General features: G+C 45.0%; 1 protein-coding gene across 1 annotated transcript in view; it reads left to right on the top strand.

Annotated features, from left to right (window-relative positions):
- The window catches only part of LOC137523108 (phospholipase A2 inhibitor and Ly6/PLAUR domain-containing protein-like), a 51,557-nt gene extending 27,606 nt beyond the window's left edge, over positions 1–23,951 (top strand). The window contains exons 5-8 of the mRNA XM_068243326.1: positions 7,204–7,323; positions 8,199–8,345; positions 12,131–12,274; positions 23,637–23,951. Coding sequence (XP_068099427.1) covers positions 7,204–7,323; positions 8,199–8,345; positions 12,131–12,274; positions 23,637–23,833 — 608 coding nt within the window. The 3' untranslated portion in view covers positions 23,834–23,951. The remainder of the gene's footprint in view (positions 1–7,203; positions 7,324–8,198; positions 8,346–12,130; positions 12,275–23,636) is intronic.
- The last annotated feature ends 217 nt before the right edge of the window (positions 23,952–24,168 follow it).

Here is a 24,168-nt window from a genome sequence, read left to right as displayed (position 1 = left end):
CTGCGCAGTAAGCCTCAGATGACGCGAGCGGAGGCATGGCAACGTGCATTATTCGTCTGTGTGACAGACGAATAATAGCCCGGTGCCGGCTGCGGGGAACGGCGGATGGGAGGAGGACGGCGTGGGACATTACCGCTGCACGGGGCTGATAGAAGCCCAAGGTAAGTGGCAGTTTTTCTCCTCTGGAACCCCTACAGAACCCCTTTAAATCTGATACAGTCAGTCACTGGGAAACTGGGGTTTAAATTCTGAAAAGGGAGCGGGCCAAAAACAGCCAATCAGATTTGGTAAAATGCAACTTATTGATGCCAAAGACCCCACAGCTCATAAACTTGGTCATTAAATGACAGTATGTCAAGGTTAGAAAAAGTGGGTGGAGCCGAAAACAACTAACTTTTTACATGGGAAAATATAAACTGCAGCCATTCTTACACTGTTAATGGCAGGGTTCTCAAACTTGACACAGTTGGTCCCTGGGACTGGGATTAATATTCAGAAAAGTAGGTGGAGCCTACAAGAGCCAATCAAAATTCACTTATTGATTTTCAAGGGGAATATTGAAACTGCTGCCATTCTTACACGGTTAATGGCAGAGGCCTCAAACCTGCTACAGTCGGGCGTTAAGTGTTTGGGGTTCAAATTCACTAAAGGGGAAGAGCCACAAACAGCCAGATTTCTTAACTGGATAAACTGCTTCCATTAGCACAATTTTGATGCCAGGAACCCGAAAGCTCACAAACTTGGTCATTGAGTAGTGACTAAAGGTTACAAAAAGTGGGGGGGAATTGTAAACTGCAGCCCTTCTTCACTGTTAATGGCAGAGTTCTCAAACTTTGCACAGCTGGTTACTGGGTGACTGGGATTAATATTCAGAAAAGTGGGTGGAGCCTAGAAAAGCCAATCAAAATTCACCTGTTGATTTTCAAGGGGCACATTAAAATAGCTGCCATTCTTGCACTGTTAATGGCACAAGCCTCAAACCTGGTACAGTTGGTCATTGGGTGACTGGGGTTCAAATTCAGAAAAGGGGGTGGAGCCACAAACAGCCAATCAGATTTTTTCATTTTCATGCAAATTGTTGAGGCCAAAGCTCACAAACTTGGTCACTGAGTAATTGTAGGGTTAGAAAAAGTGGGTGGAGCCAACACCAGCCAAATACATCCCCGGGCAACGCCGGGCAATCAGCTAGTAAAGAATAAAAGCCTTGCTGAGAATCCCCTACAAAGAGATGGACTAGTTCAAAACCTGTCACTTCTGTCGGATTTCTGCTACTGTAAGTGACAGCAACATAGGAGAAAAGTAATTTATAGCCTATTTTACTCTAGAAAAAAATGTACTTCTTATTTGTCTATGTTTGCACATATTTTACAGTTTTTCACCATAATGCCCCTTTAACCAGAAACTGGAGCCTTGGAACTTAGTAATAGGAGCTAGGCAACAGTTTGGCTAAAGAACCAGTGAGTTGCTTTGAACTTCAGGGAATCTGAAGTGAGCAGGATATGGAGGCTGACATATTTATTTAATTTTAAACAATACCAGTTGCCTGGCTGTCCTGCTGATCCTCTGCCTCAAGTACTTTTAGCCAAAAACCCTGGACAAGCATGCAGCAGATCCAAAGATTAGCGGCATGCTTGTTTCAGGTGTGTACTGCTGATACCTGAGTGATCAGCAGGACTGCCAAGCAACTGGTATTGTTTAATGGATACCCAAAGTGACATGCGACATGATGAGATAGACATGTGTATGTACAGTGCCTAGCACACAGACAACTAGGCTGTGTTCCTTTTTTCTTTCTTTGCCTGAAAGAGTTAAATATCAGGTATGTAAGTGGCTGACTCAGTCCTGACTCAGACAGGAAGTGACTACAGTGTGACCCTCACTGATACGAAATTCCCCTTTTTACCTCTTTCTTGCTCTCAGAAGCCATTTTCTGCTAGGAAAGTGTTTTGTAGTTGGAATTTCTTATCAGTGAGGGTCACACTGTAGTTACTTCCTGTCTGAGTCAGGACTGAGACAGCCACTTACATACCTGATATTTAACTCTTTCAGGCAGAGAAAGAAAAAAGGAACACAGCATAGTTATTTGTGTGCTTGGCACTGTACATACACATGTCTATCTCATCATGTCACATGTCACTTCGGGTATCCTTTAAAAGGAATATATCCATACATATCCGTTTATCTTTCTCTTTAGGTGTCCTTTAAATAATGTTGTATTCATTAGATGGTTGGGAGAAACTAAGCACTCAGTTCCCATTTTACTCACCAGGTGGTCTGCGCTGGCATTTCAAAATCACAACTTCTCTAAGGAAGGGGACACATATTGAAAATCAGATATGAAAATGCAAATAATGCTTTCCTATGGGGCTGCTGCGTATTCAGGAGCCATCTGCAATGCTGTATAGCATAAAAATGAGTATAACTTACCTGGGTCTTCTACCAGCCCCCTGCGGCCACCCTGTGCCAACGCTATCACTAAGTGATCCTCTCCCATGCACAGTAGATATTTTTTCATACTGCGCAAGTGTAGAGTGCTTTCGAGAGGCGCGAGACCGGGGCCACGCAGGGAACTGGAGGATTGCTTTGTGATGGTCAATTTTGGTTTACTTTTGTTTTTCACACACACAAAAAGGTACAAGCTGCACTACTTTTCATCTGCGGTCTCGTAGACACAAGTGTGATCTCTCCCTCAAAGTGGCCATATGCACATAGATTGTCCAGCTGTCACTCAAATTACCATTTTGTATCAGTTGTTTTGATCAATCGAGAGTCCAAAATGAAAAGGGATCAACACAGAGGGGTAACAGCAAAAGGCTCATACTGAGACCATTGGAAAACACTGGAGGACCATTCGAGAACACTGCAGAACAGTGCTGGGCCGAAATTACGCATTAGCGTAATTACGCATCGTAATTCACTACAAATGCACCGTAAGCGTTACGTGTAAGGTTACGGTATTACACGTAATTAATTACGCGTAGACCGTAGGTTACGTTATTACGCGTAACAAATTACGCGTAAGACAGTAAACTCCCATTGAAATTACACAGTCTGCCGTAATCGCGTAATATTACGCTCCCGTATAATACAAAAAAGCCACCGACTTTAAGGGTTAATAGCAAAGCCCCCTTAAGTGCTAAGAGCCTCAAATTTGGAGCATATATTAAGGAGATCAGAAGGCTGCCCTCCCCGCCTCTCCCACATGTCACCTATATACATGCTGGCACCCATGGGTGCCAGCATGTATATGGGTGACAGGTGTGAGCGGAGTGGACGGCGGGAGCCGGCGGGGACTTAGCGTGTATGCGGCGGCCGGCGGGTGAGCGGCGAGTGACGTCGGGTGCGGTGGAGTTACAAAGTAACAAAGTTGTTACATTGTAACAACTTTGTTACATTGTAACTGATTAGTATATTTCCGAGGATATTGCGTGGGAACTGGCTTTTAAAGGGACAGGTAAGTATTAATGGTTAATTAAGAATATTAAAAGACTTTTTTCGTGGTTATGTTTTTTGTTTAATTAAAATACTTTTTCTATGTGTTTGTGTGTTTATTTACTTTTAACTCTTAAAGGAAATGGGTAAGGGGTACAAGTACCTCTATACTCATTTCTCCTGGAAGGGGGGGTGGGCATCTGGGGGACCCCTTTTTAAAGGGGACTCCCAGATGCCACCATGAACCCCCCCCCAGGAAATCGCGGCCTCCACCTCCACCGCCCATCGGAGGTGGAGAAGAGCCCCTTGTCCTTGGATTGGACAAGGGCTCGGAGGGGGAGGGGAAAGCTTGGCTGCTCCTTCCCTTCCGAGACCCCCCAATCCATGCACCATGCGGGCTGGTATAGTCAGGGTGCGGAGCCCCACGCGGCCGGTGCTCCGCATTCTGGCTATCCCAGTCTGCATGGGGGACAAGGGGTTAAAGAGGTCTGGGAGGGGGGACCCCACGTCGTTTTTTTTTAATATTTCCCACACTCAGAACGAAGTAAGTAAAACTCTTCCCACTTGGGGGAATCTATGAAAATAAAACACTATTGTTACCTGTGCAAAAAAAACTGACATTTTCCGCATTTAAAAGACATTTTTGCCCTTGAAAATTAAAAATCGATTTTCTCAAAAACTATAAGGTCTTTTTGAAAAAAATTGTTTCCTCTTATTCCCACTGATCCCCTTAATATACCCTGGGAATTTGGTGTTCCTAAATTTTAAGCAGGCTTTGCTATTAACCGTTAAAGTCGGCGGGTTTTTAAATGTATATATTTTTCCTTTGAAACTTTAACATCGATTTTCTCAAAAACTATAAGGTCTTTTTGAAAAAAAAATTTTCCTCTTATTCCTCATGATCTCCTTAATATATGCTCCAAATTTGAGGCTCTTAGCACTTAAGGGGGCTTTGCTATTAACCCTTAAAGTCGGCGGCTACCTAACATTGATCCATGCGTCAACTTTTCCGCTTGGCAGCATGACCTTACGCATTAATTGCTAGTAGGATTTTACGCGTAAGCCAATAACGTAACAACCTGAATTACGGTATTCTTACGCGTAATTGCGTAAGGGCTATGCGTAATTACAGACATGTACCGTAAATGAATGTCTACGCCGTAAGCGTAATTCCGTAATGCGTAATAGCGTAAAATTACGCGTAATGATCCGTAAGCGTAGTTTTTTCCATTACGCCCAGCACTGCTGCAGAATAAGGTAGTTTACAGGGTAAGGGGCGAGAGTCTATAAATTGCACCCCTCCCCCTGTAGATATGTACACACTATTGTGATGCAGTAGCCAGAGGAGCCCCCATTATTAAGCTGGCCACTAACGGTCCAATTTCTAGCAAAAAATCGTTCGAGCGATCATAAATTCTGATCGGACGAAAAATCGTTCACTACACCATCAACTAACCAATCATTGCTTCCCATCTATCACGACCACCAAGAAAATCCAAATTTTCGTTCGACGAAAATTCATTCGGGCGACATTTTTTTCACTCGTTCATAATCTATGGTGTCCACCAATGGAGATTATTTACAACCAATCCGATCAGAATTTCTGATCGCTCGAACGATTTTTCGCTAGAAATTGGACCGTTAGTGGCCAGCTTAAGTTAGCCAGAGATAGATCCCCGCCCTGCATAGGTAGCCAGAGGTGCCCCAGTATGAATTAGCCAGATGCAGCCCCCCAGCACAGTTAGCCACAGGTGCCCAATGTAAGGTAGTCATTCCCTCCTCCCTCCGTATAAGAGTATTAGGTAGCCAGAGTGTCCCTCCACCCTGTAGATAGCTAGAGTGTCCCCCATAAAGTAGCCAGAGTGCCCCCCCATAACCTAGCTTATGAGCCCCCCGCCATGTAGGTAGCCAGAGTGCCCCCCTGTAAGATAGCTAGTGGGCCCTGGGGGGAGGCATGTGCAGAGAGTGCAGAATGAGAGTGTTAGGATAACTCACCTAGCCGGGATCCACAGGTGCTGCAAGTACTTCCTGCCTAGTCTTCGGCGTCCTGTTACTCTGGTAGCAGCGCACCCCAATGATGACATTACAGGGCGTGCTGTTACCAGTGTGACAGAACACTGAAGACCAGGAAGACGATGCTGTGCTGGATCCCAGCTGGGTACGTTATCTTAAATGCTCCCGCTGCACACTCTCTGCATATGCTCCTCCCCTCATGCCACTGCGACCCAGGCCATGCCCCGCCTGCCCTTAGAAATAGACATGCTGGAGACATCGAGGATAGAAGCACATTTGTATGCAAGTGACTGCATTGGTTGAGTCCTGGAACCCACTACAAATCGCAAATCGCTAGTGCCATCGTTAGCATTTTTAACCACTTCAGGATTCTGCGTACGCTTAAGTACGCCCCTGAATCCTGAAGTGGATTCCATGGAACGAGCGGCCGTTCCATGTCAGTTCACGGAGGGTGTCTCCGTGAACACCCTGCGAGCCGCCGATCGCGGCTCGCAGGGTAAATGTAAACACGCGGGGAAGATCTTCCCCGGTGTTTACATATATACGGCGCTGCTGCGCAGCAGCGCCATGGAGGAGATTGGCGATCCCCGGCCTCTGATTGGCCGGAGATCGCCGGCATCTGATAGGCTAAAGCCTATCCCATCAGGCGCAGGACGGAAATCAGTCCTGCGCCGCTCACAGGGGGAGGGAGAGGGAGGGAAGGGGAAGGAGGCCAGGAAGCGCTGCGGAGGGGGGCTTTGAAGAGCCCCCCCCCGCAAGCGCAAGCAGCCGGCGGCGATCAGACCCCCCCAGCAGGACATCCCCCTAGTGGGGAAAAAAGGGGGGAAGTCTGATCGCCCTGGCTGCTATCTGATCGGTGCTGCGGGCTGGCGAGCCCACGCAGCACCGATCAGAAAAATACCCCCCTGGCACAAAAGTGGTTAATTAGCGTTTTTAAGCAATTTCATGAGCGTTTTCCAGCGATTTCGGTAGCGATTTTAAAAAGTGTAAGCTTTTTGCCAGCGATTTTGATAGCGATTTGCGATTTAGCGATTTTAATTTTTATTGGTCCTTTCTATTTATTATAATTTATTTTACAGTTTGTAGTAATTTAAAATCGTACACAATGTGTAGCGATTCATGAGCGATTTGCCAGCACTTCAATACTTTACATTTAAGCACAAACGCTCCCAAAATGCTGCATGTCCTACGATTTTGATTTTGCTAATCGCAATCGCTACTGTGGAATTTGCTACATTTATTTACATTGGGGGAGCGTTTAGGGAAATCGCTAGCAATTTAAAGCGCTCCCTACACGCTCAAAAAAACGCCCTAGTGGGTCTAAGACACGGAGCAACGCTTTTCAGCGCAGGTAGATTTGGACGCAGCTGGCACGATCATAGAGTGTAATAGGAATTACAACCATAGCGACGCTCAGTGAGTAAAGTCGGCGCCGTCAGAAGACAGAGCCAAAGTTGCTTCTAAAACACAAAAATATGGCCTCCAGCAGTCGGTGGAAGCCGAATGATATAATTTCACCACTATCCATGGCGGCCTGGAGGGGGAATAGTATTTAATACAGCCGGGACTTGTGCAGCAGCAGGTCAGCCATATACCGGCTGTATCCTGCGCCCAAGTCTACCGGCGCCGATTTCAAATGTATGCCTAAGACAGTCCTAAGACAGATGTAAAGTGGTAACTGCAGTACTATCTTGCCATTCTTTTGGACTAGTTTTAAACTGGTTGATGAATGTTGTTGTGTAAACTCCTCCCTTTCAGGTAATTTCCTCTGGTGCCTTACTTGCTTCAGCTATACCGAGGATCACTGCTTGGGCGATGAAATAATGTGTTCTCCCGGGGAGGATGTTTGTGTTCGTGAATATTTAAGGACTATTCATGGTACGTTTGCTTTTATTATACATTTTTACAGGGGCATAACTAGAAATCACTGCCCCCCCCCCCCTTGCAAAACTTTTTATGAGGCCACCTCCCCCTGCACACTGAATAGGGACTGTCAACAAATCTTTGTCTACAAAACTTTGAATGATTCATTATCAGTGGCTGACCAGATGTAGTCATTAGAACAATTGTAAATAGAGCAGAAAGATTTTTCTCTCCTTGCCCTTAGTTGTCAGTCTCTCAAGGCGGGACCCCCTGTGGCTTCTGGCCCCCCTGCGGCTGCATCCCTTGCAGGGTCTATTGTTATGCCCCTACACTTTTAACCATAGCACTATTTTCAGGGCCAGTGCTAGGCTTGATGGGGCCCTGGGTAGCAATGACATGGGGCCCCTCTTACTTCCCCTTCCACCCTCGTTAAGCAGCATTAGGTACTTTTGTTTCTGACTACCCCTGGAAGCAGCATTAGGCCTCTTTGTATTTGACTGTGCACAGAGCCCAAGAGCCACCAAACACAGACCCCCCCCCCCCCCCCACACACACACACACACACCCCACCTTAAATGTCACAAGAAAAAATGACCAGCACTGGCCGTTTCTTAAAAAAGCAGATTGTTTATTCATCAAAAATGTGAACAAATCATTGCCAGAAACTTCCAGAATGTAACTATAGCTCAGTTGTAATAATAGCTCTTTGCTGCATACAAATGGATGGAGGTCTCCTCAGACATAGGTTACGCCTTCATTGCAGCCCAATCTGCCCACACAACGGACAGTCGCCGTTTCGAACGGATCAACTGTTCTTTGTCAAGTGATAGCCCCCTCCTATATGTATAGTGTCATTAGATGAACTTTGGCTCATCAGTTTTCTGTTACAGATGGGTGGGATGTGACCGAAATCACCAGGCGATGTGGAAAGTCTATAGAATGTGGTCGAGTTGGAAGCATAAGAAGTACAGAGAAGACCATGCTGGTGAACACCTCCTGCTGTTATGGCAGTAACTGTGAGCCGCCGGCAACAACCTGTACGTATCTGTTAAAGAACCTCATTTCTTTATCTGTCTATTATTCAGAATCAGCTTTGCAGCCAAACTACCATATTTTTATCCAGTAATCCTCTGGGACAAGACTCCTAGATGCCCCCACCTACTCAGGTGATATTTCAATTCTTCCTCTATAAAAGAAAGGGCGCATAAAGGAGAAAAGGGATCAGAATTGGTCTTTGAGGAAGCAAGCGTCTGTTCTTGCGAAACAGCTGTCAGGCCTTTGCCTGATGTGTGTATCTGTTTGTGGTGGGATGAAATAAAACGGTGAAACCTTGCAGCTCATCTGGTGCCCGGATCCTTTTCTGCTTTATGCACAATTGAACTTTGGCCGGAGCCACAGTGAGTGATTATCACTCTACCCCCCAAAAGCCTGCCATTCTAGCATCTAGTGCCGGTCATCTCCATTCTTCTGTATCACATACAAGAAAGGGCAGCATTACTCCTACCTCAGTTCAAATACTTCCTATGCGGGCTAAGGGAGGATACGCAAATTCATTTCCAGAGGTAACTGGGTTTTGGTTAGTAGCCCAGGGGTCCTCTAGTCTAGGAGGTCCGCTGGGTCTGCGGCGCAGGGCAGACTAGTGTTGCCAACCTTTCACATTATTTTTTTACTAAGAAAGATATAAAAAACGTACTGACAAAAGATATTTTTTTACGAGTGAATAGAAAAGCCCCCACACATGCTATTCTCACCAAAACTGCTACATGTGTTAAGAAAAATAGTGGTGAGTCAAAAGTCAAAGTCAAAACAAGAAACTTCAAATTTTTCAAAAAGGCCTTTTAGTTTTGAGAAAGTAAATTGTAAAAATGGAAGGAAAATATTTTTTAAACTAAAAAAAAAGGACAGTTTAAAAACCATTTTTCCTTTGCATTTTTTAAAATCGATTTTCTCAAAATTGTCAAGATCTTTTTGATGCAAGGCTTATGAGAAAATTACACAAAATTTTGAATGAGTACAATTACAGACGAAAATTAATTACGATTGTTGTGCACAGTTTGAAGTTTGAAGAGAAGATTTTCCTTTGGTGAGGATGAAGCTAGGTTTTGGGGGAAATGCCCTCGGCTAGATACACCCTTTTTACAGAGGGGCCCTTCCTCAACCACATTATTAGCTGTTTATTTCCTGTGGTGGTAATAATCACTTCTGTAGATGTTTTGAGTAGTAGTAATCATTAACAAACTGTTCCCCATCCCTTTCTTGCACTTCTAACATACCTCCCAACTTTTCACATCAGAAAGCGGGACACAGGCCACACACCTAACCACACCCCCAACACACACCCTAGTCACGCCCACCAAAAAGATTTTTTTAAGAAACATTTTTTAAATCATTACTCCCTCAAACTAAATAACTAATGTGGGGAGGAGGGTGAGGGTGCCCGTGGGTCAGAAGGTGGGTGAGGGTGGCCGTGGGTGGGGAGGAGGGTGAGGGTGCCCGTGGGTGGGGGGAGGAGGGTAAGGGTGCCTGTGGGTGGGGAGGAGGTGAAATTAAAATGATCAAGGTGCTAGCCGCGCCGATGTGGGATGCGGGTCGGCATTACATTCCTCCCTCCCTTCCTCCTAATGTGCCCCCCAGTGTCCCCCTGCTTGCAGAGTAAAGTGCACAGCAGAACGGGCTGTCATCTTACCGTCCATCCTCGCCTACCAGCATCTTGCTCTTCTCTGCTTCCTGTGACGTCACAGGAAGTAGAGTGAAGCCAGATGCCGGTACGCGAGGATCAATGGTAAGATTAGATGACAGCCCGCTCCACTGCGCACTATACTCTGCAAGCAGGGGGGGTACTGGGGGCACATTAGGAGGAAGGGAGGGAGGAATATAATGGTGGCCACCCATCCCGCATACCGCATTGGCGCCTCGATAATTTTTCCCCCTCTGCCCAGCCTGCCAGGACACTGGGGGGCCATAACCAGATAACGGGAGAGCCCCCCCAAAGCGGAACAGTCCCGCAGGATTCAGGACAGTGGGGGGGCTTGCTTCTAATACTGTGGATGACCTTGGCAGGTTTTGGTATGCCATACCAATTTTTATGTATAGAGTGGTTGGGCGGGCCCAATGTAAAACTCGCACCGGGGCCCATAGCTCCATAGCTACGCCACTGCACAGAACGCAGGGGGGGGGGGGGGGGCAGGGAGGCACAATACAGACACAGAGGCTGGTAATAGTATGCAGAACTAGCCTCTGTGTCCTAATAGCATTCTTAAAACCCACCTTTTTAAAGATGACGAGCTAGCATTTGAGGACCTGGGCACTCTAAAAGGCTCATTAGACAGGAAAATGGATGCAGTATTAAAAAGGACGTAAGAAGCAATTTCGGCCATCTTTAGGCCTACTATTGTTTTCTACCTGTGTTTCTAGAATTATGCTGTTGTGTTTGAATCTGCTAAAGTCTGAGGCCTGGTTCACATTAGCGTTTTTTTGCAGATAAGAACCGAAATGTATACTGTACAAACGGAACGGATGTGAATGGATCCAATGTTAACCTATGGTTCCATTTACATGCGTCCGTTGGTACGGATACGTTCCGTACATTCCGGTCTGCGGATCGAAAAATTGCTGCAGGCCCTAATTTTCGGACCGTTCTGCCCAGTGGAACGGATCAGGACAAACAATGCAGCAGCATTGGAGGCAATGGGAAACGGAACGTTTCTTCACACTAGTGAAGAATCGGACCGTTCCACGGGGGACGCAAGTCTAGCGATGGGAGGGTGAGGGGAGGGTGCAGCAGCCGGGCGGGTGGGCGAGGGAGGGTTTATACATACCTAATACCCAATACCACTTTGAAGTGTAACTGTTCGGCAAGAAAAAAAAAATCAATTCTTTATTTTTATCCATAGTAGTAGCAGTAGGGTATTGTACCGTGTTAGCCATCAGTAAAAGCAAGAAGTTTTAAACCAGGATGATACCATTTATTGGCTAACTAAAAATGAATAAAAATAAGCAGGCTTTCGGCCTTGCAGCCTTCGTCTGGCTTATATCCTGTTAGTTTGCAAACTTAGCAGAAACAAAATTTATAAATTGGTTCAAAGCTGTGCAGAACGGTTTGAATAAGGACAACAACTTTCTATATTGGTATGAGACTGATGATATTTGAACTTTCTAAGCCATTACAGATGAACTTGTGAACTAAGAATTTACGATACCTCTGTCTCAGTCCAACTCCCAGGTCTGTGAGCATGGTGTAAACAAGGATCCTTATCTCAGCTAACAACCTCTAACCCCATTTAGATGGTCTGTTTGAATTAAGGCATCTTAATGACATGTATTTATGCTTGAACAAAATATCTGTTTTCCATTTTGATGTTGCATGTATAAAGCTGTCTGTACCTGTGCCTGCAAACTAACAGGATATAAGCCCGACGAAGGCTGCAAGGCCGAAAGCTTGCTTGTTTTTATTCATTTGTAGTTAGCCAATAAATGGTATCATCCTGATTTAAAACTTCTTATTTTTATCCGGTAAACAAGTAATAAGGATGCTAACTTTAGAGTTGCAGTGCCACCAGGAGGAAGGAGGGAAAACTGCAGTGTTGGAGCCAGGAAGGTGAGTGGTTACTGGAACTGCTGCAGATCTCCCGGGCAGCATGATTTTTTCCAGATTTTAGGGTCTGAAAGGGTGCAACTTGCAAGTAAAAATTGCACCTCTTTTAGTCCCTAAAATCCAGAAATAATCATAACGCCAAAGAGGTTAATTGATGTTTAGAGTTTTTTTTTTAACATATTATAGACCTATTATAGCAATTGTTACTTTTCTCGCCCTTCCTTCTAGTGCCATCTATCAGTGATGAGGACAATGGGCTGATCTGTCCGGATTGCTTTGCCAAGAAGTCTGACCGATGTAAACATTTTAACAATATAAAATGTACGGGCGATGAGACGCGCTGCATGAGCTATGTGAAGACCGAGAAGTTTGGTAAGTCCATTTGCCGCGTGAGGTTTAACAGAACTGTCATGTGATGGCGCAGTTTGATGTGTCATAATGTGTGGCAAGTTTGTGACAAATGCAAGTGGCAAATATGTATTTACCAGACCGTCCGGTGTCATCAGTATAATGTTATTAGGAGTTTCATTCCCATTACGAACGCTTAAAGAGAAACTCCGACCAAGAATTGAACTTTATCCCAATTAGTAGCTGATACCCCCTTTTACATGACAAATCTATTGCATTTCACAAACAGACCATCAGGGGGCGCTGTATGACTGATTTTATGCTGAAACCACTCCCACAAGAAGCTCTGGTACCGCGGTACTCTGGGCAAACTGCCACAATGTAACAATGTTCACAGACAGGAAATGGCTGTTTACAGCTGTCTGTAACAGCCAGAACAGCTAGAAAGAGCTACATAACCTGCCCACAGTAAAAATGTCACCATGTGATAAATGTCAGAATGTAAATCAGGCAGAGGAAAGATTTTACAATGAGCAAACACTGACTAAATCATTTATACATAATTATTGTAAAAATGAAGCACTTTTTTTATTACATTATTTTCACTGGAGTTCCTCTTTAAAGCGAAACCGTGACTAAGAATTGAACTTCATCCCAATCAGTAGCTGATACCCCCTTTCCCATGAGAAATCTATTCCTTTTCACAAACTGATCATCAGGGGGCGCTGTATGGCTGATATTGTGGTGAAACCCCTCCCACAAGAAGCTCTGAGGACCGTGGTACTCCTGGCAGTTTCCGGACTGTGAACCTTGTTGCATTGTGGGAAATACGTAACGGTTTACAGCTGTTTCCAACGGCCAAAACAGCAAGCAGCAGCTACATCACCTACCAGCAGTAAAAATGTCACCATGTGATAAATGTCAGAGTGTAAATCATGGATTTAAAAGATTTTACAATGGGCAAACACTGACTAAATCATCTATACATAATTATTGTAAAAATGAAGAACGTTTTTTATTACATTATTTTCACTGGAGTTCCTCTTTAAGGTTCTAATACATCCAGTAATGTATGGGCACATCGACCCTGAGACAAATCTCTCTCAGGGCTGGAATCCACTAGTGTGATTTTTTTGAGCATTTAGGGAGCGATTCAGAAGCGCTAGCGATTTCCCTAAACGCTCAGCTAATGTTACTGGCTGGGCCAAATTACACTGGAGCAATTGCGATTAGCAATCTGCCGGGGGGGGGGGGGGGGGGCTTTAGGTAAGAAAGAAGGGGGACACAGAAGAATGGGGGGAGCAGTGGCCATCAGGACATTTCCCCATATATGCTGGCTCCCCCCGTTTAAGCTCTGGTATCCTTTAAAGTGTACCAAAGCTGAGTGAATATGAAAAATCGATACTTACCCGGGGCTTCCTCCAGCTCCATAAGCACGTCTGAGTCCCTCGCCATATTCCCGCAGTCTGCCGTTCAGCGGCAATCAGCCCCAGTAACAGGCTCAGTCACGTCAGTCTTGGCCGCCTGCGCATGCATGGAGCTCCCAGGCATGCGCAGAAGGCCGCGATTGAGCCTGTTACTGGGGCTGAACGGAGGACTGTGGGAGGATGGCGAGGGACTCACACGTGTTTATGGGACTGGAGGAAGCCCCGGGTAAGTATCGATTTTTCTTATTCGTTCATATCCGTTAGCCCGGAGATCAATGAATGAAAATGTAGTCCCCATTCATTGATCTAAGTCCCCGTTAGAAAGGCGGACAGCTTCTATGAGTAGCTGCAATCTTTCTAAAGTAAAAAAAAAAAAGTTTCATGTCCTCCCTTCATTTCCTGTAAGTCAGAGCGCTCGCTTACAGGACGAAAAAAAAATGACTGAGGCCATCTTGTGGCCAAATTGTAAAACTACATCTACATAATTTATTTTTTTTAAATATACACATTCAATTACATTTAAAATTAACTGTTTACCTCCCACACCTTAAAAAAAACAACAAATAAAATGTTTAACTAAAAAAATTACAATTAAAAACAAAATGAAAACATAAATAGTTAACTAAGGGTCTGAACTTTTTTAATATGCATGTCAAGAGGGTATATTTTTTTTTAATTATGAGCTTGTAAATATTGATGGATGCAAAACGGAAAAAAATGCACCTTTTATTTCCGAATAAAATATCGGCGCCATACATTTGGATCAGGACATAATTTAAATGGTATAATAACCGGGACAACTGGGCAAATAAAATACGTGGGTTTTAATTATGGTAGCATGTATTATTTTAAAGCTATAATGGCCGAAAAACTGAGAAATAATGAATTGTTTCCATTTTTTCGTAATATTCCCGTTAAAATGCATTTAGAGAAAAATAATTCTTAGCAAAATGTACCACCCAAAGAAAGCCTTATTGGTGGCGGAAAAAACAAGATATTGGGCCAGTGCACACCAAAAACCTCTAGCAGATCTGCAAAATGCTAGAGGTTTTTGAAGCAGATTTCAGAGCGATTCTAGACATAGAGAGGTTTTCTAATCATGGCAGCGGTGTTTGGAGCATTTTTGTGTAGCAGATTTCATATATTGTTACAGTAAAGCTGTTACTGAACAGCTTCTGTAACAAAAACGCCTGGAAAACCGCTGTGATCTAGTGTTTCTCAGAGCGGTTTTCCACTTTCCTATACTTTACATTGAGGCAGAAATGCCTCAGAAATCTAAAAAATGCTGCAGCCCCCGAGTTTGTGTTTGGGGGGAAAAATGACCCGCTCTGGTGTGCACCACATACATTACCCAAGCTGTTTTCAAATTCACGCGCATCCCTGCTTGATCAGAGCCCACCAACAGAAAGGTCTGTTGGTGGGCAGAAAAGGGGGGGGGGACTAATTTGTGTCCACAGATGTGTGGCTCTGCAGCAAGCCATTAAACCTGCAGAGCAATGATTTAAAAAAAAAAAAAATAGCCTGGTCACTGGGGGTTAAAGCCTGTGGTCCTTAACCTCCTCGGCGGTATGGACGACTATACACGTCCATCACCGCCGGAGGTCGCCGCTCAGGCCCTGCTGGGCCGATTTTTACAAACTAAAAAGCAGCACACGCAGCCGGCACTTTGCCAGCTGCGTGTGCTGCCTGATCGCCGCTGCTCTGCGGCGATCCGCCGTGAGCAGCGGCGAAAGAGGGACCCCCCCAGCCGCCCGAGCCCTGTGCAGCCGGAACAAAAGTTCCGGCCAGCGCTAAGGGCTGGATCGGAGGCGGCTGACGTCAGGACGTCGGCTGACGTCCATGACGTTACTCCGCTCGTCGCTATGGCGACGAGGTAAGCGAAACACGGAAGGCTGCTCATTGCGGCCTTCCTTGTTTATTCTGGGCGCCGGAGGCGATCGGAAGAACGCCTCCGGAGCGCCCTCTAGTGGGCTTTCATGCAGCCAACTTTCAGTTCAAAAACCCTCCCGCAGCCTCCCTGGCGATCTTAATAGAACACCAGGGAGGTTAAGAGGTTGATGTGAGGCTTCATGTCATGGTAAATTACCTGTACAGGTAAGCTGGCTGGCACAAGCGGATAGCTGTAGACGCCTTGGTGTACTCCGCCGGGCACCTATGCATGGGGGGTCTGTGCCCATATGCATTGTGCGTTACAGCATAAGCTGTACAGGCACCAAACTAAGTACACAAATGCAAGAATTGTTGGCCATCGAGGATTGGGAAATAATTCCTTGGGCGTCAATTCGGGGAATGATGCTGTACAGACACATCTCTAGCCTTAAGGCAAGCAATGTGTTCTGTTGCTATGGAGAGAGAGTGAAGGAATGACGATTGGTGGATGACAGAGCGTCTTCAATGGGTCCCGGGTGGGGGGGGAAAGAGCACTGTGATCAGTAATGCTCGGGCATCAGGGTTCGTGAAAGATCTTACAGGACGGATCCTTAATGACCCCTGATGCCCAAGCATTATTGATTGCTGGCCGCTGTACATAATGATCATCAACTGGAATGATCACTATGTCTTGTTATCAGGCCTGGTCTGCCCATGACCCCTGGCTGGCGGCCGGGAGCCACCCGGGCAGCCATTTCAACACAGGCCTTGGGAGAAGAGCCAGGACGTTGCCGGGGGACCTCCCGACCTACACTGGGCTACAGAAAGCCCAAGGTGAGTACTAATTTTGTTTTTATTTTGAGCTCGGAGTCCCTTTAAACCAGTTCTCATACTCACCTCTGTAGAACGCCACTGTATGTTGAACCTAAGGAAAGAGAGAAGGAGCCGTTAGTCACCAGAGCAGTGATATAATTTGTCCCTAACCTATTCTATTTATTTATTTTCAAACGAATATAGGACAGAGGCGCCAAAAGTATAAAATCAAAATATTAAAAATTTAAAAAAATGCTTTGGAGGCAGTGGTGGACTTACCTCCCGTAAGCAGACCCAAGAGGCTGTGTTTATTCGACAAACAATATTTATTATTAATTATTTATTTATTTTGCTTATTTATTTATATTTATTTATTATGTTAGTTTTTTTCTTTTTTATTTATTTGATTTTACGTCACCATCTTCTGAAGAATCTCCAACTAGGAATACAGCTGAATTAATAGGAGTCAGAGATATTCCGTAACCAGACGGAAAGTTGTTTATGACCAAAAACATATTACTACAAAAATGGATTTTGCTGAGCAATATACAGTGGTGTGAAAAACTATTTGCCCCCTTCCTGATTTCTTATTCTTTTGCATGTTTGTCACACTTAAATGTTTCTGCTCATCAAAAACCGTTAACTATTAGTCAAAGATAACATAATTGAACACAAAATGCAGTTTTAAATGATGGTTTTTATTATTTAGTGAGAAAAATAACTCAAAACCTACATGGCCCTGTGTGAAAAAAGAAATTGCCCCCTGAACCTAATAACTGGTTGGGCCACCCTTAGCAGCAATAACTGCAATCAAGCGTTTGCGATAACTTGCAACAAGTCTTTTACAGCGCTCTGGAGGAATTTTGGCCCACTCATCTTTGCAGAATTGTTGTAATTCAGCTTTATTTGAGGGTTTTCCAGCATGAACCGCCTTTTTAAGGTCATGTCACAACATCTCAATAGGATTCAGGTCAGGACTTTGACTAGGCCACTCCAAAGTCTTCATTTTGTTTTTCTTCAGACATTCAGAGGTGGATTTGCTGGTGTGTTTTGGGTCATTGTCCTGCTGCAGCACCCAAGATCGCTTCAGCTTGAGTTGACAAACAGATGGCCGGACATTCTCTTTCAGGATTTTTTGGTAGACAGTAGATTAGAATTCATGGTTCCATCTATTACAGCAAGCCTTCCAGGTCCTGAAGCAGCAAAACAACCCCAGACCATCACACTACCACCACCATATTTTACTGTTGGTATGATGTTCTTTTGCTGAAATGCTGTTTTACTTCTACGCCAGATGTAACGGGACACGCACCTTCCAAAAAGTTCAACTTTTGTCTCGTCGGTCCACAAGGTATTTTCCCAAAAGTCTTGCCAATCATTGAGATGTTTTTTTTAGCAAAATTGAGATGAGCCTTAATGTTCTTTTTGCTTAAAAGTGGTTTGTGCCTTGGATATCTGCCATGCAGGCCGTTTTTGCCCAGTCTCTTTCTTATGGTGGAGTCGTGAACAATGACCTTAACTGAGGCAAGTGAGGCCTGCAGTTCTTTAGATGTTGTCCTGGGGTCTTTTGTGGCCTCTCGGATGAGTTTTATCTGCGCTCTTTGGGTAATTTTGGTCGGCCGGCCACTCCTGGGAAGGTTCATCACTGTTCCATGTTTTTGCCATTTGTGGATAATGGCTCTCACTGTGGTTCACTGGAGTCCCAAAGCTTTAGAAATGGCTTTATAACCTTTACCAGACTGATAGATCTCAATTACAGTACTTTGTTCTCATTTGTTCCTGAATTTCTTTGGATCTTGGCATGATGTCTAGCTTTGGAGGTGCTTTTGGTCTACTTCTCTGTGTCAGATAGCTCCTATTTAAGTGATTTCTTGATTGAAACAGGTGTGGCAGTAATCAGGCCTGGGGGTGACTACAGAAATTGAACTCAGGTGTGATTAACCACAGTTAAAGGACTTACGAGGCGAATATTAGAAAAAAATGTTAGTTACCTTATTGCAATATCAGACCTCAGGGCAGATGATCAGTGCCTCCCCTGTCAGTTTCAGGTGCTCTGTTATCTAAATCCAGGATTCATTACAGGCCCCTCTGCAGGGTCGCCTGAACTGATGAGATAAGAATTGCCGCTTTAAACAGCAATGTGTTACACTCGTGGCCGCCACATAGCGGCTCCCTCCCCAGCTGTGAGTCGCTGCTAGGAGGGAGCCGCTGCTATAGTAGGCAGCCCTGCCGGTATCATCCATTCACACGCCGCGGCCTCCCTTCCCACACCCGCCGAGCAGCCAGCACATCTACTATACCCCCTTTTTCGGAGGAATTCTGGCATGCTGACATGCAGTCACTGAAGAGCCGCTGGCTCATATTGAGCAGAGAGTCACTGAGGAGCCGCTGGTGAGCCGGCTCACGTACGAACGCATAACAAAGAACCGCTGGTGAATCAGAATACAAATTCTGATTCACCAGCGGTTCTTTGTTATGCGCTAGTTAACTTTTTTTGATGAGCAGAAACATTTAAGTGTGACAAACATGCAAAAGAATAAGAAATCAGGAAGGGGGCAAATAGTTTTTCACACCACTGTAGCTTGGACTTGGTAGCAAGGGACAGAAACTGGTTAGAACTGAATTGCTCAGTAGACCTATCCTTACCTATTGCCTCAGCTGAAAGATTATAGAGTTATTGCATGAATGTATTGGTTATTAATTGCTTACGATAGAACTAGTGTCATTTAAAGTACTTGCTTGTAAAATGTACTTAACTTGGCTTTCCTCCTTAGGGTGGTCACTAACGATCCAATCTTTTTCATCCAATCTTACCAAATCTATGTAGTAGAAGAGTAAACTGATTGAATATGTTAATTGGATACTAGGCAGTTCCCTTAAGCCTCATCTACACGCGTAGATGAGGCTGCGAGCCGCCGGATCGCCTCTTCGGCGTACCCGCGCGTGCCCGCCGCGTCCCCGCTCGCCGCGTGTGCACCGCAATGGATTCCCCGCTCGTCCCCGCCAGCGCTACTTATCTTCCACTCGATTCCCTGCCATTGTCCCCTCGCGGATCCGTCCTGTTGGATCTTATCAATCGAGCCGCATCAGCGGCTCGATTGATAAGGAGCTTCGCGGCCGCATCTACGTGTGTAGATGCGGCTTTATATTAGATAGAAATGGTAAGATTGGATGAAAAAGATTGGATCATAAGTGGCGACCATTAGCCTTACCGGTGCACCGGCTGTAAAGAATAGAAGATTTATGAAATATGTTTAGTGTGTAAGAAATACATATCTTGCATTCATTGTTTCAGTTGGATAACCTACCTTTTGGACCAGTTGCTTTGGTCACAATAAAACTATTGCTATTTTTCCGTTACGTCAGTGTCTGGTGGATTCTTCTTGGCCAGGCAGGAAAGAGTCCATACCGGTTACAACATCACTGCCAATGCTAAAACACTATTTTATTTCTAACTAGCTGGACGCCCAGCATTGCCCGGGTATGTATTTGGCTAGTGTTGGCTCTACCCACTTTTCCTAACCCTAACACACAATTACTTAATGACCAAGTATGTGAGCTTTGCTGTCTTTGGCATCAATAATTTGCAATGAAATAAAATTAATCTGATTGGATGTGGCTCCACCCCTTTTCTGAATTTGAACCCCAATCACCCAATGGCCAACTGTACCAAGTACAGGTGATTAACAGTGCAAGAATGGCAGCGATTAAATATTCCCCTTAAAAATCAATAGGTAGATTTTGATTGGCTTTTTATAGGCTCCACCCACTTTTCTGAATATTAATCCCAGTCACCCAGTGCCCAACTGTGCAAAGTTTGAGAACCCTACCATTAACAGTGTAAGAATGGCTGCAGTTTACATTTGCGCAATGAAATTTGTATTTTTCTCCACCCACTGATTTCCTGACATTGTTCGGGTATGTATTTGGCTGGTGTTCGCTCCGCCTACTATTTCTAACCCTAACACACAATTACTCAATAACCAAGTTTGTGAGCTTTGCAGTTTTTGGCATCAATAATTTGCATTGAGATTAAACAAATCTGATTGGCTGTTTGTGGCTCCACCCCTTTGTCTGAATTTAACCCCAGTCACCCAATGACCAACTGTACCAGGTTTAAGGCTTGTGCCATTAACCACCTGAGCGGTCTGGACGAGCTCAGCTCGTCCAACACCGCCGGAGGCTGCCGCTCAGGCCCTGCTGGGCCGATTTACATCAAATAAAAAGCAGCACACGCAGCCGGCACTTTGCCAGCCGCGTGTGCTGCCTGATCGCCGCCGCTCTGCGGCGATCCGCCGCGAGCAGCGGCGAAAGAGGGTCCCCCCAGCCGCCTGAGCCCAGCGTAGCCGGAACAAAAAGTTCCGGCCAGCGCTAAGGGCTGGATCGGAGGCGGCTGACGTCAGGACGTCGGCTGACGTCGATGACGTCACTCCGCTCGTCGCTATGGCGACGATATAAGCAAAACAAGGAAGGCTGCATGAAATAGTTTTTTTTTTATTTAAAAAAAACCCTCCCGCAGCCACCCTGGCGATTTAATCAGAACGCCAGGGTGGTTAACAGTGCAAGAATGGTAGCAATTACATGTTCCCTCTTGAAAATCAATAGGTGAATTTTGAGTGGCTTTTGTAGGCTCCACCCACTTCTCTGAATATTAATCCCAGTCACCCAGTGACCAATTGTGCAAAGTTTGAGAACCCTACCATTAAAAGTGTAAGAATTGCTGCAGTTTACATTTTCTCAGTGAAAGTTGCATTTGTCTCCGCCTACTGATGACCCAGCATTGCCCGATTATGTATTTTGCAGGTGCTGGCTGCGCCCACTTTTCCTAACCCTAACACACAATTAATCAATTACTCAATGACCAAGTTTGTGAGCTTTGCTGTCTTTGGCATCAATAACCTGCATTAAAATTAAACAACTCATATGGGCTGTTTGTGGCTCCACCCCTTTTATAAATTTAAACCCCAGTCACCCAATGATCAACTGTACCAGGTTTGAGGCTTGTGCCATTAACAGTGCAAGAATGGCAGCAATGAAATATTCCCCTGAAAAATCAATAGGTAATTTTTGATTGCCTTTTGTAGGCTCCACCCACTTTTCTGAATATTAACCCAAGTCACCCAGTAACCAACTGTGCAAAGTTTGAGAACCCTACCATTAAAAGTGTAAGAATGGCTGCTGTTTACATTTTCCCAGTAAAATTTGTATTTGTCTCCACCCACTTATGACCCAGCGTTGCCCACTTATGTATTTGGCTGGTGTTGGCTGTGCCCGTTTTTCTAACCCTAACGCACAATTAATCAATTACTCAATTACCAAGTTTGCGAGCTTTGCGGTGTTTGACATCAATAATTTGCATTGGAATATAACAAATCTAATTGGCTGTTTGTGGCTCCACCCCCTTTCTGAAATTGCACCCTAGTCACCCAATGATCAACTGTATCAGGTTTGAGGCTTGTGCCATTAACAGTCCAAGAATGGCAGCAATGTAAATATTCCCCTTGAAAATCAATAGGTTAATTTTGATTGGCTTTTATAGACTCCACCCACTTTTCTTAATTTTAATCCCAGTCACCCAGTAACCAACTGTGCAAAGTTTGAGAACCCTACCATTAACAGTGTAAGAATGGCTGCTGTTTACAATTTCCCAGTAAAATTTGTATTTGTCTCCGCCCACTTATGACCCGGCGTTGCCCATTTATGTATTTGGCTGGTGTTGGCTGTGCCTACTTTTCTAACCCTAACACACAATTAATCAATTACCAAGTTTGTGATTTTGCGATGTTTGGCATCAATAATTTGCATTAAAATGAAACAAATTTAATTGGCTATTTGTGGCTCCACCCCCTTTCTGAAATTGAACCCCAGTCACCCAATGATCAACTGTACCAGGTTTGAGGCTTCTGCCATTAACAGTGCAAGAATGGCAGCAATGTAAATATTCCCCTTGAAAATCAATAGGTTAATTTTGATTGGCTTTTAATGACTCCACCCACTTTTCTGAATATTAATCCCAGTCACCCAGCGACCAGCTGTGCAAAGTTTGAGAACCCTACCATTAAAGGACTTCCGAGGCCAAAATGAAGAAAATCACACTGTACCTTTTTATTAGCAGAATCCACAGAGGACGTCCTGCCCATCCTCCGCTCCGTTCCGCCATCAATGCAGGTCTTTCCGTTCCCCTATGGCTTGGCCCGACCCCACCGAACGGGTCGCATCGATTCCACCTCTAAGATGGCCGCCCCCAGGCTCCGCGGCTGCGCAGTACGCTTTGCCGCTAGCGCAACTGCGCAGCCTATTGCCCGCCTCCCGCCGCGTATTAGGTCCCGGCATGCTCCCCAAGTGCAAAGCGCACTGCGCAGCCGCGGAGCCTGGGGGCGGCCATCTTAGAGGTGGAATCGATGCGACCTGTTCGGTGGGGTCGGGCCAAGCCATAGGGGAACGGAAAGACCTGCATTGATGGCGGAACGGAGCGGAGGACGGGCAGGACGTCCTCCGTGGATTCTGCTAATAAAAAGGTACCGTGTGATTTTCTTCATTTTGGCCTCGGAAGTCCTGTAACAGTGTAAGAATGGCTGCAGTTTACATTTTCCAGTGAAATGTGTATTTGTCTCCGCCCCCTTTTTGGTTATGGGAATAAATAGTATCCTATACTTTATTCCAGGTAATGTACTATGTGTGTGCCAAATTTCATTCAAATCCGTTCAGCCATTTTTGCGTGATCGAGTAACAAACATCCGAACATCCAAACATCCAAACTTTCCCATTTATTATATTAGTAGGATTATTCTGTTCAGCGTCACTTTAAAGAGAAACTGTGACCAAGAATTGAACTTCATCCCAATCAGTAGCTGATACCCCCTTTCCCATGAGAAATCTTTTCCTTTTTATAAATGGATCATCAGGGGACTCTGTATGGCTGATATTGTGGTGAAACTTTGAATGAAACTTTGAGGACCATGGTCCTGGCAGTTTCCTGTCTGTGAACCTTGCTGCATTGTGGGAAATAGCTGTTTACAGCTGTTTCCAACTGCCAAAAAAGCAAGCAGCATCTACATCACCTGCCAGCAGTAAAAATTTCACCATGTGATAAATGTCAGAATGTAAATCAGGAATTTAAAAGATTTACAATGGGCAAACACTGACTGAATCATTTATACATAATTATTGTGAAAATGAAGCACTTCTTTAATACATTATTTTCACTGGAGTTCCTCTTTAAGCCTCAGTCATTATTATTATTCTTGTTATGATTATTATTATATTATGTTTTGCAGTGACAGAGAGCTTGCACGGCTGCACTACGGAGAAGATCTGTGAAGTGGGTTCTAGAACTGTAAAATTAACAGGACGTTACAAGAAGAGCATAATACACAATATTACCTGCAACAGTTCAAACACATGGAGGAGCGCAATTTACAGCTTATTCATCCTGCTCGTCCCAGTTCTCTGTCTTATGAAAGCTTGCTTGTAGAGAAGGTTGTGGTGTGTGAGCCATAGTGCGACATTTCATGGAGTTATAGCTATAGTTACAGCTTATTCATCCTGCTCGTCCCAGTTCTCTGTCTTATGAAAGCTTGCTTGTAGAGAAGGTTGTGGTGTGCAGGCGCGGACTGACCCGGGGGGACGGGAGGCAATTGCCCCCCGGGCCGTTCAAATACCAAGTCCTTAGGGCCGGCGTACGGACACAGGACAGTTGTGCAGACCGCAGTGACTACAGTAGCGAGCTGTACGCACGCAGCCTCGCGCGATGTTTACCAATTACCACAGGCACTCACTAAGCCAGCCCACCCCCTGTAATAGTCAGCC

The sequence above is a fragment of the Hyperolius riggenbachi genome, chromosome 6 (assembly GCF_040937935.1).
Source record: "Hyperolius riggenbachi isolate aHypRig1 chromosome 6, aHypRig1.pri, whole genome shotgun sequence".
Taxonomy (NCBI): domain Eukaryota; kingdom Metazoa; phylum Chordata; class Amphibia; order Anura; family Hyperoliidae; genus Hyperolius; species Hyperolius riggenbachi.
The sequence above is the reverse complement of the archived record's forward strand: the minus strand, read 5'-3'. Positions and strand labels throughout refer to the sequence as shown.